This window comes from Abramis brama (assembly GCF_963993115.1).
Source record: "Abramis brama genome assembly, chromosome: 7".
Classification (NCBI taxonomy): domain Eukaryota; kingdom Metazoa; phylum Chordata; class Actinopteri; order Cypriniformes; family Leuciscidae; genus Abramis; species Abramis brama.
Genome location: NC_139969.1, coordinates 29,944,493 through 29,966,363, shown reverse-complemented (window position 1 = coordinate 29,966,363; position 21,871 = coordinate 29,944,493). Strand labels below are relative to the sequence as shown.

The window sequence follows — 21,871 nt, the reverse complement described above, 5'->3', positions numbered from 1 at the left end:
ATAATGGGAGTGAATGGTACCTGAGATTTTGAAGCCCCAAAAAAAGTGCATCCATCCATCATAAAAGTAATCCATACGGCTCTGCGGGGGTTGATAAAAGCCTTCTGAAGCGAACCGATGCAGTTTTGTAAGAAAAATATCCATACTTATAACTTTCTAAACTATAATCACTGGCTTCCGGTAAAGGTCGTACGCAAGTTTAGTTCCGGTGGAAGAGTGACCTCTGACCTGACACATGACGTAGGATGTAGGTGCAGCGTAAGCTTTGACGCCTCTTGCGGTTCAAACAGTAAGGGCTGGGCAACAAACTCAAGCTCCTCCGACATTTCTCGTCAAAAATTCTCGTTTTAGACTTGTAATTCGTGACCGGTGTCTTGTTTTCCTCTGCGCCTCCGCGTTCGTCAATACATCATGCGTCGGGTCAGAGGTCACTCTTCCGCCAGAACTAGACTCGCGTACGGCCGTTAGCGGAAGCAAGTGATTATGGTTTATATGGATATTTTTCTTACAAAACCGCTTCGCTTCAGAGGGCCTTCATTAAACCCCTGGAGCCGAATGGATTACTTTTATGATGGATGGATGTGCTTTTCTGGGCATCAAAATCTCAGTTACTATTCACTCCCATTATAAAGCTCTGAAGAGCCAGGATATTTTTTAATATAACTCCAACTGTGTTTGGCTGAAAGAAGAAAGTCATATACACCTAGGATGACTTGAGGGTGAGCAAATTATGGGATTATTTTCATAACTAACTAACAGTCATATCACCCAGCCCTACTCTGAAACAAGTTGATCTCAAACACTATCCTTTAAAAAGGTTCTAATATGTACTATTTAGGTACTATGTATGCTTTTGGTACCAATTTGTACCTTTAAGGTACTAATATGCACTCTTTAGGTACAAAGGTGTACCTTTTGGGGTGTTTCACCCCAGTGACCACTTTTATTAAAAAAAATTGTCAGAGAGAGTGCAGCAACTTTGTAAAATAAACTGCAGATTATTCGGCCCTGTTTAGGTTGTGGCTAACAGGTGTGGTTACCTTGTGGGTATGACTGCAGAGTGAGGGGTTGTATGACAAGAGCCAGATCACTTTCACTCTGAGGCGCATGTGGTTTAAATGGTATGTTGAGGTCGGACACGAGCTGCGCCGTCGGGTTTTCAGCGCTGAGGTTGTTTCGAGAGCAGTGGTCCATTAGAGGCTTTGGAGGATCAAGTGGAAGCGATATTAACGATGGCTGTGGACCAGCCTGAGCACTTGACACACCTGTTGATGATATAAAATGGCTACAATAAACAAACCAATTTAAAAAAAAATACAAAAAGCAGAATATAAAGAGCATCAACCCCAATATTTTGTCATCATTTACTCATTAGGGTTTTTCACACTGTGGTTAACCCTGGGTTATTGTCATTCTAAACACCACTTGTAATTTAGAAGCAGGGTTAGCACTTTTACCCGGGGTTATAGCACCACTTTTGCGTTGCTCAAATGTTAAAGCTAGATGCTTAGCAACCGACAGCCAATCGCGTGCTACATATTCACATGTTACGTGTCAGAAGATAACAGCCTCAGTCATAGAAACACTCTGCATTGAATAAACAGTTGTTTCAGCAGGTAAAAATGTCAAAATGGTGATGGAAAACACGTGAATTGACGCGAAGAATAGAAAATTGAATTCTTATCTTTATAGTTCGAAAAGTCTATTCAGGAGAAAATTTAATAAGAGGATGCACAACGCTAGATCCTTTATGTAAACAGGTTGCATGCTGCATTTTTTCAATCAATGACACTGACAAAGCAAACTGGCAAATAATAATGTAAACCCAGGATTTAGGAATGCAGAGTGGGAAATGAGAGCTTAAATTCTGTCATTAATGTGTTCACCGTCATGTTGATTCAAACCTGCAAGACTTGTGTTCATCTTCGGAACACAAATTAAGATTTTTTTTAATGAAATCTTCTGTCCCTCCATAGACAGCTATGTAACTACCACTTTGACGCTTCAAAAAGTTCATAAAGAGATCATAAAACTAATCCATATGGTTTGTTCTCGCGCGTCAAGCAGGTTTGGTTGAGCTTCTGTTTATGTTCACTGATCAATGTTTATATGTGAATAAAAGCCTAAATTCAATCTGTTCTTCAAATGAAGCGATCAAGTCTCTTCAGAAAATTTTGACTAAACCGGTCAAGTTCATCTCTTTATGAATGTTGTGAAGAGTCAAAGTTTCAGTTGCGTAGCTGTCAATGAGAGATCAAACAGAGATCTCAGATTTCATCAAAAAGATATATATGTGTTCAGAAGATGAATGAAAGTCTTACGCATTTGAGTAATTATTGACAGAATTTTCATTTTTGGGTGAACTATCCCTTTAAGAATAGCCAGGAATAATTGTTAACCCAGGTTAAAGCTGCAGTCCGTAGTTTTTCCTCTTTGTCGCCATCTCTGTTCGAAATCTGCAATTGCAGTTATTTGCGGAATTATCAACTTTACGAGGGTTGTGCCTCAGCACGGTTGAATCCAATGTTTTGAGGAGAATGTGCGGCTGTCAGTCGCCGAGCCGGTGTGGATACTGTCATTCGCAATCACAGATTCTACTTTTTGGAAGTATGACCAACATTAGAATTTTCACCGGAAAATGTCATCTGAACAAGTAACATCCACTTTTGTTCTGACCAACTAAGAGAAAAAAAGCATTGCAGTAAATTGCGCTGATTAAATCTAACGATCGCTTATCATATCACGTCAAACCTTGCAAATTTATCAGCATTGCGTGACTACATTTAACCCTTCCGATATTTATCCTTGTTTTCGCATGGGCCCGGTTGCAGTCTCTTTTTTTCAGTAGCCACTCCGAAGTCTTTTGCATTTTACAATGGGTGAATCTCCAGTTGTCATTGGTGATTGTCGTTTGAACCTTTCTGGATCCGCCATCAAATTGGTAAGTTTAATTATATCAAGTGCTGTGAGAAAAGGCTATAAATCTCCACCTCCAACATCCTCACACGCAATATAGCCTACTAGCCGAGACACCTTCTTTATGTGTACGGATGTGACGTAATGACACGCTTGAAGACATGCTCGAATTCTCCGCTGATATCCACCAGTACCACTGGAGTTAAAAACATTATTACAATCTTACCGTTTTGAATCGAGCTAAGACAAGCAGATAGTTTTGAACACGGCTGGTTATGTACTTGCTCAAATTTATTTGAGATCATTTTTAACCCAAAAAAAGTTACAGACTGCAGCTTTAAGCATGAGCAATTTGAAACGTGAAGCAAGATAACCCAGGATTCCATTTACCCAGGGTTTAAAATGATCCAGGGTTAACTATTTCAAGTGTGAAAAGCCCTATTGTGACTTTTCTTGGATGACTTAATTTCTTCCATGGAATACAGAATTGCTGAAAATTCTGTATTCCATGGAAGAAATTAAGTCATCCAAGTGGGGAACAACATGAAGGTGAGTAAATGATGGCAGACTTTCATTTTTTTGAGGGATCTATCCCTTTTTAGAAGAAATGAATCCTGCCTTGAGAGGGATTTGATATGGTAAGGAAGCCCGGATGGGACATTTCTGTGGAAGAGCAAGAGCAAGAGCCTGATCCAGATGTGGAACTGTTGTCCTGTGATATAACACAAAGAAGAAATTTAAAACATTTCACTACCCAAACTGTTCTCATATCTGGTTAAATTCTGAATCAACAACAACACAGAGATAGCTATAGTAACTTACTGGCCAAGGGACGTTTTGCTCCTTCACACTCTTTTCCTCAATTCTTTTCCCATTTGTTTGAGTTGATGAGCAACCGCTTGATGGCCTCATGTACTGATGGAAGGAAGGAAAGAAAAAAATGTCAATACATTCAATCGTTTTTGACCTCACAACCTGAAGATACATCAAACTAATTCCACCAACTAAATCCAGACTAATACAGGCATGAAAAAAAAAAATCCTCCTTACATAATACATCCATGTACGGTCTAAACCCCTTAAAGACTCACCTTTGATCGTTTGACTTCCAACACCGCTTCCAAGACATCAATCTCATCAAATCTTCTCAACATCGGCTCCAGTTCAATAAGACAGCCTGTAAGGTACAGACAAAGCAGCAATTAAGCTACAGTTAATAAACAAAACTGCACGAGTCTAGTGGAAGAACATTGAATCCGGAGTTGTTACAATTATCTTTAGTTCTGTCAGTTCATTGTGTTTTAGTGTGGTTTTCCCTGTGCCCGTGGTTTGTTAATTAGCTTTACACCTGTTCTGTTTTCCAGAGTTTTCCAGAGGGTGCTGAGAGTGTTGAGCAGTTTAAGTATTTGAGTACTATTTTAGATAGTGCTTTGGTATTTGGAGAAAAAAAAATAAAAAATGATGGGGCTGCAGAGATACTACTGCTTGAGGAAACTAAGGTGTTGTGTATGTTTTATAGATCCTATAACAAGTCGCTTTATCTTTTTCATTGTTGTGCTGGTTTAATACAGTAAACGTGAAAAATAAGAACTGTCTTGAGAGGATTGTAAGTCAGGGAAGTAAAATAACTGGGAAGCAGCAGATGAGTATGGCCCATTTGTATCAAAGACAGGTGTTGCGAAAAGCCCAGAGTATATTGTTAAATGATTCCCACCCCAAGCACCATGAGTTTTACCTCCTGCCCTCTGGTATTCGTTTTAAAAACTCCTATTAGTAAAACAAGTCGGTTTAGACATTCATTTATCTCCTCGGCTTTAATTTTTTTTTTGTAATTTTTGTGTGAAAACATGCGTTTTGTATGTTTGTATTGTTTGTATGGGATTGTCTTATGCTTGTATGCTGCAACCAAATTTCCCTTGGGAAATTAATAGAGATGACCTGAACTGAACTACTCTGCAGCGGTTGGCGTCCCGCCCGGTCTTAAACAGTCTGAATATAAACACTTTATTACAGGCAAACAACAGTGATTCAGGATAAGACAAAAACATTGTTTGAAAGAAGCCTTCATGATGTATTCACTCATTATATATATATATGAAGAGTTCGGTTGCAAAACGCGATAAACGCCATTTTTTGACATTTGGATTTTATTATTGGAAATCACTGTTCAGATGTACCTTAATCTATGTGTGAATTGCTGCCATTAATAAGATTTAAAAATGTAAATTTTAAGCGTACTACAAAATGTATTTTTTCACAAAACGCGATATCCGCCAGCCCAGTTTCTTTACAAAGTGCGATATAACGGTTAGGCTATAGAACGTTCAGGATGCTGCGCGAGCTCAGGATGTCACGCGAGGAGAGAGTCACCGCCGGTGAAGTGCTCCGAGTTTGCTCAGTGATTTAACGATAATATCAAAACAAAAAACATATATTTTTAAAAAGAGGATTCAATAGGCTAACTAAACAAGTAATAAAAACTCGGTGAGTGTTTTAGCGCAATTTTCTCACCTCATGGGATCACAACACTAAGAGATAGTAAATCTTTTCCTGGATTTTTTTTTGTGCGTTCCCGAGATTAGACCTTCCTTAACATAATGCCGAAAACCCGAAGTCTCTAGGTGGTCTGGTTGAGGAGTAGATAGAAGTGCAAGATTGGTACGCACAGACGCACAGAACAGAAATCATGAGTTAACAAGCGCAATTTTGTCCGGTGGAAAATTGCGCTAAAAACGTTTACCATTTAATTGTTTATACTGTAGGCGAGCTGTCAGTCACGTACGTAGGCTACGTCTCACACACACACACACACACACACACAAACAAAACATTGATTCACTAGCTTTTCTTAATGGTATTATAGTAGTAGAATATAGCCTATGGTGGATATATAGCGTTTTGCAAAAAAAAAAAAAAAAAAAAAAAAAAATTGTTATGTTGTGTATGTTCTGGCCAAAACTAACTCAGAATCTTATTATTATTAATCAATCTTTGTATATACTATTCCATATATTTATGATGTATTGTTTTTTTTAACCAATTTAAGATGTTTGACAGTGTTAAGATAAATATGTTGCATTTTGGCATGGTTTTTGACTTATTTATGAACTATTTATGGACATAAAATTAAATAAAAAATATCGTGGATTTGAAGAATATTGTGTCCCTGGCCTTCACTGAGCTCAAGTAATAGTTTAATGTACAAAAAATTGTGAATGAACTTGACTGTTGATGTCTTAAATAATAATGTCAAATAACCAACATTTCTCAAAATGGATATATCTCGTTTTGCAATGAAACTCTTCATATATATATATATATATATATATATATATAAAAAGTACCACCATTAGCACTAGCAGCGTTTTATTTTGTCCCTTTGGCTGCTGTCAATTCATTACAACAGATGTGAAGAATGTGAGCTGCTCTCTGAAAGCAATTTAATGGGAACAAGTCTCATTACTTACACTTTAATAAGTGTGAATTTATACACCAAGCTTTCCTAAACCTTTTTGTCAGCTGAACCTCACTTGACCTAAAATATTTACCTCCTGAGTTTTTAAGTTAATTTTCAATAATTTAACTGTGTTCATGTTTCTCTAACTATCAACAGTGGTTCACTTCCAGTTGCATTCACAACGGGTTGTGCATGGGTGACGCCATTTTGTAGGCCAAAACCAAGAACAACTCTGCATTTGATCACTTCCGGTTCAGTCATCTTGAAGTCAATGGGTTTTCAAGATGTTTCACATTTTATTCAACAACATAGTGTGTTTAAGCTTTTACTTGACTTGAAAAAGGCAGTTGTTAAAGTCCGCCTGTAGAATAATTTCATTCCTTAAAACACATCTTTGATCACCAAAACTACACATTTAAACGTTTTTTTTTTCCCCCTGTGAAAAATGTCTTCATGCCTTAAAATGTCTTGAAATGTAACTGCACCCTTGCTTCATTTGGTATACGCAGAGCCATGAATATGCAAATTTGCCCCGCCTCCACTCCAGCTCAGAGAGCCAATCGCTCGGCCAACTTACTGAGGTTAACGCTGCACAATAGTATCGCTCTTTACAACGTCCGACAAAGTTAATTAATATGATTAGCATTTTGCTTGACTATGTTTTCAAACAGCTAATAATGTGTTGCTAATGTTATACAAACCATGTTCCCGTTCGCCATCTCAGAGACAGAGTCAGAGAGCTGCTTTCTTACAATCATCAGAAATGCTTTCAACAACTCAGAATGTCAGTGGAGAAAGGCATATAGTTCATCATAACATCGTAATATTCATCATACACCTGCTATATAGCTAAATCTACCAGATTTTTCATATCACAAAAAATATATATACCGGAATAACCTGGCTTCTCAGACTCCCCTTCTGCACAACATTAAACACTTGATTTTCAGCACATGTGAGAGGTTGTCGGGGACTAAAAGGAAAACTCATCTACCCACTAGTCTGCTTTCACAGCCTCGTTGAGTTTAAAATCGCGCTCTTGCAAACTATTCTAACTAACTTTCAGGGAAATATTTTTACATAAAGACTTAAAGAGCTGTTGGAAGATTAGTGATGGTGAATGAATGAATTTAGGAAGAAAAAAAACAGATTTCATAGGGCCCTACACATGTTTAAGAGTTTGTAAAACCACTTTCACACCAAAAATATTGAACTCAAACGAACTCAGGTCAACGTCAAAAGCTCTTACTCAACATTGCCTAGAGTTTACCAGAAAGTAAAATGTCTATTGTTAATGGGGCATGTTAAACATCAATGCCTAAATCTAGATATTAGACCTTCACATTGTGTGATGTAATTACCATTTTGTTAAACCATATCTGGTTAACTGATCATTCTATCTGAATATATGACATGAAGATGACCCCACTGCTCTCTCTGTCTGTCAGAGTCATTTCCTCATTCCCCTGATCAGTAGCAGAGTTTGCAAAAGAGAAATCGTCAGAAGAAAACTGAACAACTGTAATGACTCAACATTTTACTTGACTAACTCCAAATTTTATCATGAGCTGACAAAATTGCCAGTAAAGACCAATTACAGATTTGTGGTTCGACATTTAAAATATTTTACAAACCACAAGAACAGGTCACCCTACTGGATTGTGACAGCATGAGTTAAACAGGGATTGTGAAAAGCAGGGGAAAGGTCAAAGGTGGGACACTCACTGAGAAAGGAGGGGCGTTCATCTGGGTTGGCGGTCCAGCCGCAGGTCATGAGGTTAATGAGGGTCTCTCGACTGGGAATGTCCGCTGGCAGACTGTCCAGGCCTGTGTCGGGCCGAGATCCTCGGAGGACGCTGAACATGATCTGCATGGGATTGGTGGCGTCTGCTCACAGAGTGAACAAAAGGACAGTGTCAGAATGTTGAATGTTGCCTGGATAGATGACTGCTGCAGTTTATGAAATGGAGAAGGAAGTGATCGTGAGGGGAACTCTGTGTCATGATTTTGCAACAAAAACATGACACAGCATAATCTGCTTAGTACTGAGTAGAGCTGCACAATTCTGAATGTGATACTATTATACACTGCCCGGCCCAAAAAAAAAGTCGCTGTTTGGATTTAAATAGGCAAATGCTTAAGTGTCTACGATTGGATCATTATTGCAGTGAATATTATTTTTCTAGCATGTTATATGTTTGGCAATAGTTCTTCTAAGCCTAATTAATGGAGTGTGTAGCTTTTCATTTCTTAAACAACCATGTAGGAAGACACATCCTGGCCATATTCCAGGATCACAATGTCAAGATTCTTCAGGCTCAAATTGCCAAAAATGTATAAACCTCTTGATGGAAATATCATCCCAACATTTATTTCCATCAAGAGGTGCATACGTTTTTGGTCAAGATCTTGTATTGACAATGCAAGAGTCCAGCACTCTGTAAAGTCTCCTCCAGCACATCCCAAAAACTTTCAATGAATTTAAGGTCTGGACTCAGATGCCAATTCATGTGTGAAAATGATTCTTCGTGCTCCTTCCCAACCATTCTTTCACAATTTGAGCCTGAAGAATCTTGACATTGTGATCCTGCAATATGGCCATGATGTGTCTTACTACATGGTTGTTTAAGAAATTAAAAGCTACACTCCATCGAAGAGGGTTAGAAGAACTGTTGCCAAATACATAACATTCACACAGGTGGAACTGTGAAGAGCGGACGTGCAGTGCCCGGACAGTCTGTGGCGCGCAATCACAGGGACGCATGATGGCTGAGCCCGAAATCCGAACTCTTTGTTAAAAAAGCTAACGTATGGAAAATTGGCATAATTTCATTGTGGACTATTTTGTATTTTATATGAGAGCTGCTTTCTGTATTGTTTAGTTTTCACATCAATATGCTGTAAACCGATCTGTTACATGTAGGTTTACTGATCTGCCCTCCACAGTCACAGTGTGTATCGGTGCGATGCCTGTCACAAAGAGTTACATTTTGACTGTGCTCTCTGCAGATGTTCATTTACATTTTTTGTATAAGCTGTTTTTGATTGTGGTATACAGTAACAATTTCAAGTCATAAGTCTTAAACTCTTTATTATTTATGTGTATAAGAGCAGCTTTGTATGTTACTAATTATTCAGAATATGCGCAAGTCCACAAGCATTATTTTTGTATGAGAGCTGCTGGTACATCATTCTATATTTTTTTGTATGAAAGCAGTTTGTGATTTTGCTAAAACAAATTTTTTTTTTTTTTTGTCTGAAGGTTTATATTGCTCACTGCACATAACAAGAGGATGTTGGATAGAAGTCTATTATTTTATGTTAGAGATTCAGAATATGCTGAAGTTTGTATTAATTTACTACAAGTATGTTGCTAGTACAGGCACACATTTCTTTTCCTGTTGGTTCTTTGCAATGTTGGGACATATGGGTGAACGTAACCATATTTAAGACTCAAATACAGAACTGACAACCGTATTCTCCTCCTGTGTGAACATGGCATTACAACCAATCACAGAAATGTCTATTTTATGCATGAATTCAATGGCGAATCAAGAGTTTAAATAAGTCTACAAGCCCACTAGCAATGACAGTTATTAGTCTGACAGGTTAAGCAGTCTGATTGACATATTCATTATCAGAGGCGGTATAGAGAGTCGTTTAAGTGTGCCATAATACAGCCTTTCAAATGATCTAATAAAACCATATGTAAACACATGGTGCTGTTTATTATGCACTTTTACTAATTACTAAGTTAATTAGGGTGGTTATTGCAGTCTCATGTGCTCCAGTTCTAATTTGTTTGTTGCTTCCACTCTAATTGAGATTAGCGTTTATGGTATATTAGTGTGATAGAGATATATATATATTAGTATTCACATTCAGAGCTCCACATTACAGTTCTGTACCAAAACCACACACACAGTGATACACAAATGATGTAATATATAGCGCTTTTCCACCGTCGGACCAAACCGCTCTCTTTGCATAACCGTTCCATTCTGTGCCGATACGATATGGATATGGTTTAATTTTCCAATGTGGAATATAAAATCTTTTCATTTTATCATTCATTTGTGTTTACGTCGCTCAAATATCATGCTTCACCAGCTGCAGAGAAACTGGCAGCCAGGCAACAGAAAAGTGACCAATCCTGAGTGGCGACGTCACTTCAGGCATTCTCCCAGCACGGTTAGCCTGCCGAGAACGGGTTGTGCCGTACCAGTGCCGTGCCGTACCAGGCTCAAGTGGAAACATAACTGGATTCGTTCTTAGATCCTTTCAGCCAGACGGTGGAAAAGTGACTTATGTTTTGTTGTCTTAAGCACACAAAGAAAAAAATCAATAGATTCACTCAAAATAACAATGTCATGTCAAACTCAAATATTATTTGCATTAATAAACAAATCTAAAATTAGCCTACATCTCTAGGCTGAAGTTTTAATAAATTATTGTTATTAAAATAAACTCTTTTTCATGTGACTGTTGATAAAAATATCATACGATCAAGTTTCCAGTGTGCTTTATTAAGAAACACTCAGGCTGACTCCTTGTTAACCCAAGAACCACTAAAACCAATTCAATCAGAATTGTGAATGGTTTTGAAAAATTAGAAAACTAGATTTGTTTAAAAGATATGATGAAAAAGAATGATTCCGTTGTTATTTTGGTGATGTTCAAAAGACAACAAAAAAACAGATTAAGGCCACATTCAAGTGTGGGAAATTTAGCCTAACAAAGCCTGTCATGGACTTCACTGGTCCACTTCTCTATCAGCCAACGTACCCTACCTTCAAATGGTATCCGTCTCGAAAGCACTTCCCACATGATGATGGCGTAACTAAAAGAGGAAGCACAGAACAGATGAGTGAATGGTTTCACTGTTGCCATGCAGTCTCTAAACCACATCTGGCAATCCCCTTTGGATATAAAACCCTGTCCAATCAGCCCAGGGATTTCAACATGCCCTATGACTAATCACAAAACCTCAGGCCTGTTGGCAGGTTGACATTTAGCTCCTAAATCACTTCCTTTTTTTTGACCAGCACAGTAGATGAATAAAATAAAGGCCTCTTTTGGAAGTAGTTTTTGGTGAACTATGAGTGAATCCAGAAACTGGCTTATGATTAATTTCCAAAACTTGGAATTAATTCCAATATCCTACACTGGCTGCTACATTCCTCTCTCCCACTCAAAAATACTGGGTTGCATATCTGATGACCAATACATTTTCTTCTTTTTTTCCCATTCATTTGTGACTTGGATAGTTTTATAGATTTCTAGCCAATAAAATATTTTAGAGATAACTAGAAAAAGTGTCATGAAACCCCCCTGTTTTAACACTGGCTGTTCATGCCTCAGATTTAAAGAAGACTCAAGAAATGGGAGTGTAAAACTGTGGAAAAGTGGGAGTATAAATGAGAGAAAACAACCTGTGTGGAATGAATATTAAAATGTGACTGGAGAAAAAACCCTGACAAATAACAGATTTTGGGGCACTTTGATGCATTTTAAAAATGTAACCCTACTACAAAGAATCTCATCATTTGAGACTACTAACAACTTATGAACAAATTAAATATGTTTTGATCATCCTTAGAAATAAACATTTTTCTAACTTTCCATTTTTCTAACTTTGCTATTGGTCTATATGAAAAATAAAAAAACGAATAATATTTTCAACATTCTCCAAAAAACAAAAAAGACACACATACACATTAGTTTATCACAGAAAGAATAAAGGCATTGTTACTTTTTTTTTTTTCATTATTCTTTGAATTTTCGATTTGCATCATTGTTTTCTATATCTGATTATAGATATAGGTTCAGATATCACCCGTTTCACACTTGATCTGTTTGCAGAATGTATGCAGTGCAGAGGCTGCATGGCCTCATTATACTTTCTTTTACATAATATGATCAGCGGCTTTATACCAAAAATAATATTAACCCTTGTGTGGTGTTCATATTTTTGTTACTCAGCCAGTGTTCGTGGGTCTGGTGGACCCGCTGCATTTTTGGGTTTTTAATTCAACAAAATCAAAAATGTTATGTTAAAATACTCAACAGATGTTTAGTTTACTTCATCCCAATTACAAGCAATATAAACAGCATATATGGTTAATATTTTCTCTTTACCTTTGTTATATCACATTTAAGAATTGCAACCTCGTGTGGGAATGGCAGGAGTAGAAACACAAAACTCACTCTTGCACTCTTTCACACTTACACACAATCTCTCTCTCACACGCACACGCACACACACACTCATGCACACACATACACACACACACACACACTCACTTGGATATGTGGTGTATGGTCACTCTCCATAGGCATAATGGTTTTTCTAATGTACAAACTGTATAATCTATCCCCCTACACTAACCCTACCCCTAAATCTACCAATCACAGAAAACTTTGGGCATTTTTTGAATTTCAAAAAACACCATTTAGTATGTTTTAGTATGAGATGTCGTCATAAACCATGTTTACGTTGTAATACCCATGTCATTATACACATTTGTGTCCTCATAAACCATATACAAGAGCATACACACACTAACAGCAGGCCCTGACAGGAGGAGGACAGAGTAAAGGTACACAGGACCTACAATTTCCACACTTTTATTAGCCCCGGGTCCAGTGGACCCGAACATCCTGTGTATAATATAAATGTGTAGGGGGGGGTGTACAGTGTGTTTTCATTGAAAATGTGTTCTGATATATATTCCTCACAGAAAATGAGCCAAGGCCAATGAGTCTCAGTTTGAAAAAATAATAATTAATTGTATCATTTTTCTTTTGATAAAAAATGAAAACGGGTCCAACAGACCCGAACACCATACAAGGGTTAAAGGTGCTATAAGCGATCTCACGCGTTTTTTAGGCCAAAACATTTTTTTTCACATACCGCAAACATCTCCTCACTATCCGCTAGCTGCCTGTCCCCTGAACACACTGTAAAAAAACACGGTCTCTGCAGACAGCCCACGCTCCACAAACTGCAGCAAAAACAAACTGAGCAACAAACAGAGCGACCCAGCACGAAACATAACAAACTGTTCCAGCCAATAACCGACAAGAATGATGTGGGGGTGGGGTTCGGGGGTTAGTGCGCGGATGAGGAGGAGGGAGGGTCTAGCTAGCCTCCGTTTTGTTTGATAATAATTCAAACATCAACAAGAGGTTACGCCAACCGAGATCGCTTACAGCACCTTTAACTATTATTTCTAATTATTTTGATTTCAAACCCAAATGCACTGGGAATCAAATATTTTCAAATAAAGACAAGATAACACTAATTTTAAATACAGCACACAGCAAAAATGGCTTGCCTTGAACATGACAATAGTGGGCAACTGAATAGTGCAGCATAGTGTAAAATCAAGGGTTTAAATTTTTGTCGATCGTGCGTCTTCGGTGAAGCCCAACTCTCCTCCTGTCAGCACTTCAATTCACACAGACCGACCGTTACACACAGAGTAGCACGCGTTCATGCAGGCTACAAATACTTTAGAAGATCTCAGAGCTGGATTTGACAACATCTGAAAGGTTTGGAAATTAAATGTTTTATTAGATATTCAAAGACTTGTTTAAATTATATAAATGCATATTTGTTTAATGCTGTGTTTGCCTTTTTATTACTAATAATATATTAGAGAAACGTTACAATACTTTTTCATTTAAAGTCCCCCTGTGGTGAAAATACAGCTTTTAATGTTGTTTATATGTCTCTATGAAAGCTTGTTTCCGCCACAGTATAAAAAATAAAAAGGTAATTGCTTTTTTTCTCACAATTGCATGACATAAAGTCGCAATAGCGAGTTATAAAGTCAGAATTGTGAAACATAAACTTTTCCTTAGAATTGGACTTATACGCAATAGCAAGTTTATATCTCACGTCAGAATTGCGAGATATAAACTTTTGCTTGTTATAAAGTCAGAATTGCGGGTTTATTTCTCACAATTGTGAGTTTATATCTCGCAATTCTGAGAAGTCACAATTATCTTTTAAAATGTTTTATTCTGTGGTGGAAACAAGCTTCCATAGGTGTTTTTAATATGCAAATTCATAAGTCAACACCATTGCTGAATATTTTCTCTTTAAAACTGCAGTGAACCAAAGACAGTCTCAAAAACGCAGTTTGAAATCGTTGGTGTTTCTGACGTTACAAACTACCTTGTAACCAATCAGGTCAACGTGTGATCGTCAACGAGTGGATCTTTGAGCTGGTGTGAGTGAGTGGAGGCGGGGCTAATTTGCATATTCATAGAACCGCGTATACTAATTGAGGCAAGGGTGTAGAGTTACATTCAAGCTATTTTAAGGAAAAAAAGGAAAAAAAGTTTAAATTTGTTATTTTGGTGATCAAAGATGAGTTTTAAGGGATACAATTATTGACTACAGGGGGCCTTTATGACTAATGACAAATTATTGACTACAGGGGGATCTATGTAATAATGTGTTAGAGAGAACTGTTAAAAAGAGACCGTAAACTAATGAAGACTAATGAGAATGGGAGCGATGTGCGCTCAACACTGGCGTTCTCAGTCGTCAAAATAAAAATCCTGCGTCTAAACAAACAGATAAACTTATAAGCCAATATCGATATTTAAAATACTGGCCGATATATTGGTCGACCACTACCACTACTTAATTCTGCACGTGTAGCACGACAAAAATATAGACTTGGTGTGGAAACAATCGATGCACTGCTGCACCTCATCCGTGTGCGGTGTTAGTGCTCTAAAAGCAGAAGTGGCTATGAAAGATTAAAAATAAATGTAAAAAAAACTTCCCCCTTAATAATAAACAATGAGTGCTTTGTTTTCAGTGATGTGCCACCAGTGCATATCTGTTAACATCTCAAAAAAATGTGTTTTAGGGTTTCATGACCCTTTCAGCTGTTTTATTGACTTTTCCAGGCCTGGAAATCACCTTTTTTTTAATTATTATTATTTAACAAACACAAAACAAAGTAACATAAGTTGGGAAATCACCATTTTAAAATTCCCTAACATTTCCAGGCTCACCATAGAGACTGAAGATTGAGGGTGAGAACATGTCCCTAATCTGACAGGAATTTTGCTGAGTCAACAACAGACTGGTGCCAAGGTGCACCAAGAACAGCTGAACGTCTAAAAGGGCTGCCCCAAAAATATGGGAACTGAGAGAGCAGTAGTTAAAAATCCTATAGTTGAAACTCAGGAGGAAGTTCACTCATCCAGGCAAAACTGGAAGCTTTATAGAATCTACAGAAACTGACCTGTACGCGTCATATTTGACATCCGTTCTGCGGTTCTTGGAAGGTTCGTACTCCTCAGGTGGCATATAGATGACCGTGCCTCCCATTTCGGCAGGTTTGGAGCCGGACCCTTTAGTGATTGAGAGCTGACGCCATTTAGACAAGCCAAAATCTGCTATCTATCCACAAACACAGACATACAAGACACACTTCAGATCAGAAAGTTCACTGTGAAGTTACAACAAAATATACTTAAACAAAATATTTTCTACATTTATACTGACTAATGGTTGACTTAAATGAACCAAAATGAGTTTTTCAATGGCCACTCTAGATATTGAAAGACCAGGGTAGGACTTGTGTCGGTCAAGCTCCAAAATCACAACAAAAAAAGCACCATTGTGCTACATTCATCTTGTTTTTTTTACAAACTTACTGGCATTTCTTTTCCATTTTCCAGTTACAATGAAAAGAAACTGGGACTTTTAACAGCTGGATGTGAATAATTACTAAAACTTTTGAATGAAAAGCTATTATATGCCTTTAGTCTTAACTTTAGTTAAGTCTTAACATAGTACACAAAACATACAGAGCACTTTCATGATAATTTTATGGTGTTTTGGTGTCATTTTTGACGTGCCAGTGTCAAGTAAAAGAGTGACCAGCACATTATTCAAAATATTTCCTTCCATGTTCCACTGAAGAAAGTCACACAAGTTTGATGTTATATGAGAGCGAGTAAATTATGAGTACATTTTTGGTTGTACGATCACTTTAAATTTGTATAAAAGTTATGGATTCCCCAAAGCACAAATAAGGAATTAAGGCATTTTTCAAATCTACATAAAATACATGTTAATAGGTCATAGCTGATTTCCAAGGTACAAGTATTCGCTAATTGCGTTCAGAAGGGTAGTAGTAAGACTAAAACTGGGGAAGAAATATGAAACTTAAAAAAAAAAAAAAAAAAAAGAATAAAAAAAAGATGATGATGTAAATGAGAAGGTTAAACAAGATACAGACACTGATAACATTCAGAAAAATATGGATTTCAGCATATTTTAACAATGACTCGCATTCCAATAAGGGCTACGTGCAAAAAGATCAACAGTCAACGATCACCTTGACGTTAAAAATAGCTCAGGAAGTGCAAGCAGGACAAAAATCTGAATGGGGGGGGGGGGGGGGCAGGTGTGGAAACATCTTGAACAAATCTCGAATCCAATTGTCTGAACGCACAAACCTTAGCATGGTACTCCCCATCCATCAGGATGTTCTGAGTTTTGAGATCATGGTGCAGAAGGGGTGGTGTCATATTGTGGAGGAAGTTGACCCCTAGAGCGATCTCATAAAGAATACGAAGCCTCAATGGCCAGGCCACCATTGGGTACATGTCTTTCTGTAACGCAATAAGAAAACACAGAAATGAACTTCAAGAACCAGTGTGCCACAAAGGGGAAAGTGAAACTGTGCATTACTCAAACATGACTAGACTAAACGGAAAGCGCGTCATGTACAGGAATGCTGTTTGTACTGTTGTACCTCATGTAGGATCTCATCCAGTGAACCGTTGGTCATGTACTCCGTCACAATGCAGAAGAACTCAGGCTCATTACACACCCCAAAGATCTGGATGATGTAGTTAAATCGAGCTTTGTGAAGCACCTCAGCTTCCTTCAATAAACAATTCCTTTCCCTGGAAAAAAAAAAAAAAAAAAGCTTAATGATTATACAAGGGCTGTAGAGTTTCTCTACCACCAGACAATATTATCATTTCAAGAGTGTCAGGGTTTCCACAACTTTTAACCATTATTCATGATTCGTTCTTGTATAACTTTCATTGTTCCATGGATTATTCAATGAAAACTTTGACAATCTTGACTTTTTGTTACAGGTCCAACTTAAATTTGATCTAAAAGTCAGGCGATACTTCTAAGCTTATGATTTATTCTCATATTATGGAGGAATGATATTAAAATTCTGTTCCGAATTTTGTCTAAACAAATGATAAATAAAACACTACAAACTAAAATCAAACGTTTAAAAACCTACAAGTAAGTTGAGGCATTCCAACATTATAATACAAATTGAAAAATGATATTACTCCTGGAATTTGCTAAAGATTACAATGTTGTGTTCGGGTCATTTTGACAGGGAGAGGATTTTCTTTCACAAAAATGTTAATGTTATCGAATTGGACTAAACTTACTGACTTCGCTCACACAGGGAAAAATCACCAAATATTGGATTCAATCTTTTTGTCAACTTGTTTTCCTTATATTAGTAGAAATGTATGTTCAATTCTATTTCTTTTGATCTCAGCAATATTTGGTGAATATATAGCATAAGAGTGATTTACAAGCCATTTTTAAAAGGCTGGTCATTTTTGACCAGGGCAACACGATGTTTAATAGTGTTGTTGAATTATTCATGTTTTTAAAGATGAACTTAAAAAGTTAGTTCTTTCATCAATTACTCACCATGATGTAGTTCCAAGACTTTTGTTCATCTTCAATCTTCAAGGTCGTAAAAGAAATCCATATGAATCAAGCTGTTAAATCCAAGTGTTCTGAAGAGACATGATCGCTTTAATGATGAACATGAACATGCTTGTGTGAGATGATCAGTATTTATAGAAGCCTAAATTAAATCTGTTAATCGTATAAAGCGATCGAGTCCCTTCAAAATATAGGATTTAATAGCTAAATCCATATAGATTACTTTTACAATCTCTTTATAAACTTTTTGAAATGTCAAAGTGTTGGTGGAATTGACTTTAAAATGTCATCAAAATTGCCTTCATTAGTGTTTTGGAGGTTTGGGTTTCACTTATGGTTTTGGAACGACATGTAAATTATTTTTCTCATTTTGTGTTCAACAGAAGGGAAAAAAACTACAGGTTTTAAACAACATGAGGTTGAGTGAATGGCAGAACTTTAATTCTAATTGAACTATTGCTTTAATTGTTCACGCTAAATATTTCCATTTAAGTTTTCAGAATTTAATTTCTTTAAACAACTTATCCAGGCCAAGAAATCGCATTCCATGATAAATGATCTTATAAACTCAGACCTGTGGACAAAAACATTCAAGCTGTAACTCAGTGCTTATTACCCCAAAACAATTTGTCGGTTTTTGTCCCAAAAGACCTTCTAGTCTGGTCAAAGAACCAAAAATGAATACTATGTAATATGAATACAGTACCGGTTAAAAGTTTGGAAATATTACTATTTTTAATGTTTTGAAAGTCTCCTATGCTCATCAAGGCCGCATTTACTAATAAAAATAAATAATAATGAAAAAACAGGGGGGAAAAAAACAGTAATATTGTGAAATTTTATTAATTTAAAATAACAGTTATATATTTTAATATACTTTAAAATTTAATTTATTTCTGTGATGCAATGCTGAATTTTCATTAGCCATTACTCCAGTCTTCAGTGTCACATGATCCTTCAGAAATCATTCTAATATAATGATTTATCATTAATGTTGGAAACTGTTGTGCTGCTTATATTTTTTAACGTGATACTTTTTTCAGGATTCATTGATGAATAAAAAGTTCAAAAGAACAGCATTTATTCAAAATAGAAATCTTTTCTAACAATATAAATCTTTACTATCACTTGTTTTATATATAAATTTAACACATCCTTGTTGAACAAAAGTATTAATTTATTTTAAAAGAAAAAAAAAAAAAGAAAAAAAAAACTGACCCTAAACATTTGAATGGCACAGTATATTATTACAAAAGATTTCTATTTTGAATAAACACAGTTCCTTTTTAAAACTTTTTATTCATCAAATAATCTATAAAAATGTATAATAGGTTATATATATATATATATTTTTTTTTTATTTTTTTTTTTATTAAGCAGCACAACTGTTTCCAACATTGATAATAAATCAGCATATTAGAATGATTTCTGAAGGATCATGTGACACTGAAGACTGGAGTAATGATGATACTGAAAGTACAGCTTCAGAAATAAATTATATTTATTTAAAGCCAAGACCATTATTTTAAATTGTAATAATATTTCACAATATTAGTGTATTTTTGATCAAATAAATGAAGGCTTGATAAGCATAAGCGACTTCTTTCAAAAACATGAAATAGTAATTTCCAAACTTTTGACCAGTACTGTATAAACTCATATATATATATATATATATATATATATATATATATATATATATATATATATATATATATATAAACAAACAAACACACACACACAGAGTTGGGAGGGTTAGGCTACTTTAAAAATGTATTCCATTACAGTTAGGTTACAAATTGCTTAATTAAAATGTATTCAGTATAACGTAATCCAAGCATAATGTAATCTGATTACTGTTTTTTTGACGTAACTGTAACGAATTAGAGTCAACAGATTTTAGTATCTTAAGTAACGCCGTTACATGTATTCCGTTAACGTTACTCTCCAACCCTGTAAAAACTCTTGAACACACAGTCCTGTAGAACAACGCTGTCTGACCGCATACTTAACCAATGTTCGTAAATTCTGCATTATAGACTATAATTTATAGTTTAGATCAGTGACCAGATTTGCACAGCATTTCTTTCCTAAACACCTGCAACAACCAGCATTTAATGTTCCTATAGCAGACTGAAGCCATCCAGGCACACAGAACAAGCCCCAATCAGTACAAAATCAGATTTTGACAGTGTTTTAGGGACAGTGCATTTGAGGTAACAAAGCAGATCACAACACAAGTGTACTGACTGAACTCACCTCTCACCAACTGGAGAATCCAGTTTCAAGCACTTGATGGCCACGGTGGTGCGCCAGTCGCTGTGCAGCGCCCTGAACACCGTCCCGAAGCCTCCTTTACTGATGAAGTGCAGGTCCGTTAGTTTCCGATACGGGATCACCGGTAAGGTGCTGGTGAGACTGCAGATGTTGACGCAGCCGGCGTGCTCCATGTTTCAGGATATTGTGAGATGAAACGGGCCCGTTCAGCTTCAACAGAAAGGGGAACCGAGAACGCGCAGCTACTGCTGAAAACCCTCACAGAGAGAGAAAAGAGCGCGCATGTTCTGATAGTCTGCTAAGTAGATCACCCAGAGATAGGTGCATCTGCTTGACTAAATTATTATAGATCCTTGTTAAAAGTGTCACTGAATAAGATGGGAAGAAATGAGTCCTACAGCTCGCGCTTGGAGACACGCCCCCAGTCCAAACAACGCATTTCACCCGCACGCCATAAACAAACTGCAAATTAACCACAGAAAAAATCACTTTGAATCAGTGGAGTTTGAGATTTAACGGTGACGAAACGAGGTTAAAGTGTGGGAATGCGCTCGTCAAATGTTTCGAAGGTGTGTGAATAATGAGTGGGTCGGACCAAAACCGCGACGTATGTTTTTTTTTTTTTTTTTTTTTTTTTAACCACCCGTCTAGTCCCGCCCTTGACCTGAATGACAGATCGACTGTCCAATCGCAGACGTCGTATAAATCGCTTACAGCCAATCCTGTCGAAGAGGGCGGGACTTCTCGGAATACAGGTGGGGAAAAAGGAAAAAATCAACGCCGATCACAGCTTCCGGGTGTCAGAGGGTTCACATTTAATCGGATTTGATTATTATATAATTTTTTTTTTTTTACACATTCACTAGACCTGAACAGTGTGTGCCGTGAAGTAGCCTAATCATTTTTTTTGTTTTGTTTTTGTAGATTTTAAGTGTAGGCTATATTAAAGGGATAGTTAATCCAAAAATGAAAATGTTGTCATTAACTCAACCACAATCTTGTTCCAAACCTGTATGAGTTTCTTTCTTCTGCTGAACTCAAAATAAGATATTTTAAAAGAACGTTGGTAACTAGACAGTTGACGGCACCCATTGTCTTCCATAGTAGGCTAAACCCCCCCAAAATAGAGATTGTATTCAACTATTCATTTTCTTCTGTGTGGGCCTCTGAGTGAGTTCACGTAGTGTAACAGTGCAGCGCTTCTGGGTTATATGTCAGTAGGTAGGCTCACTATTGGCCGACGCTGGTCATGTGTGTGATGTGTGTGATAATAGTGAGCCTACATTCTGACGTACAACACAGAAGCGCTGCGCTGTTACACTACGTGAACTCACTCAGAGGCCCACACAGAAGAAAATGAATAGTTGAATAAAGTCGTTATTTTTGTTGTTGTTTTTTGCTCACAAAAAATATTCTCGTCGCTTGATAAACTTAAGGTTGAGCCACTGTAGTCACTTGGACTATTTTAACGATGT

At 36.9% G+C, this 21,871-nt stretch overlaps 1 protein-coding gene across 3 annotated transcripts in view; it reads right to left on the bottom strand.

The window, feature by feature from the left end:
- Window positions 1–20,992, bottom strand: part of ripk2 (receptor-interacting serine-threonine kinase 2) — a 34,767-nt gene extending 13,775 nt beyond the window's left edge. For 2 of the 3 annotated variants that reach the window (XM_084119709.1, XM_084119708.1), the window contains exons 1-10: window positions 20,379–20,992; window positions 17,164–17,317; window positions 16,865–17,020; window positions 15,643–15,800; window positions 11,164–11,213; window positions 8,099–8,260; window positions 4,008–4,093; window positions 3,739–3,831; window positions 3,535–3,628; window positions 1,041–1,265 (exon numbers count right to left, since the gene is read on the bottom strand). In XM_084119709.1, the coding sequence (XP_083975835.1) occupies window positions 1,041–1,265; window positions 3,535–3,628; window positions 3,739–3,831; window positions 4,008–4,093; window positions 8,099–8,260; window positions 11,164–11,213; window positions 15,643–15,800; window positions 16,865–17,020; window positions 17,164–17,317; window positions 20,379–20,569 (1,369 nt within the window). In that variant the 5' untranslated portion in view covers window positions 20,570–20,992. Of the gene's footprint in view, window positions 1–1,040; window positions 1,266–3,534; window positions 3,629–3,738; window positions 3,832–4,007; window positions 4,094–8,098; window positions 8,261–11,163; window positions 11,214–15,642; window positions 15,801–16,864; window positions 17,021–17,163; window positions 17,318–18,101; window positions 18,191–20,378 lie in introns of all 3 variants that reach the window. The other variant, XM_084119710.1, reaches the window with a different exon arrangement.
- Between the last annotated feature and the right edge of the window lie 879 nt (window positions 20,993–21,871).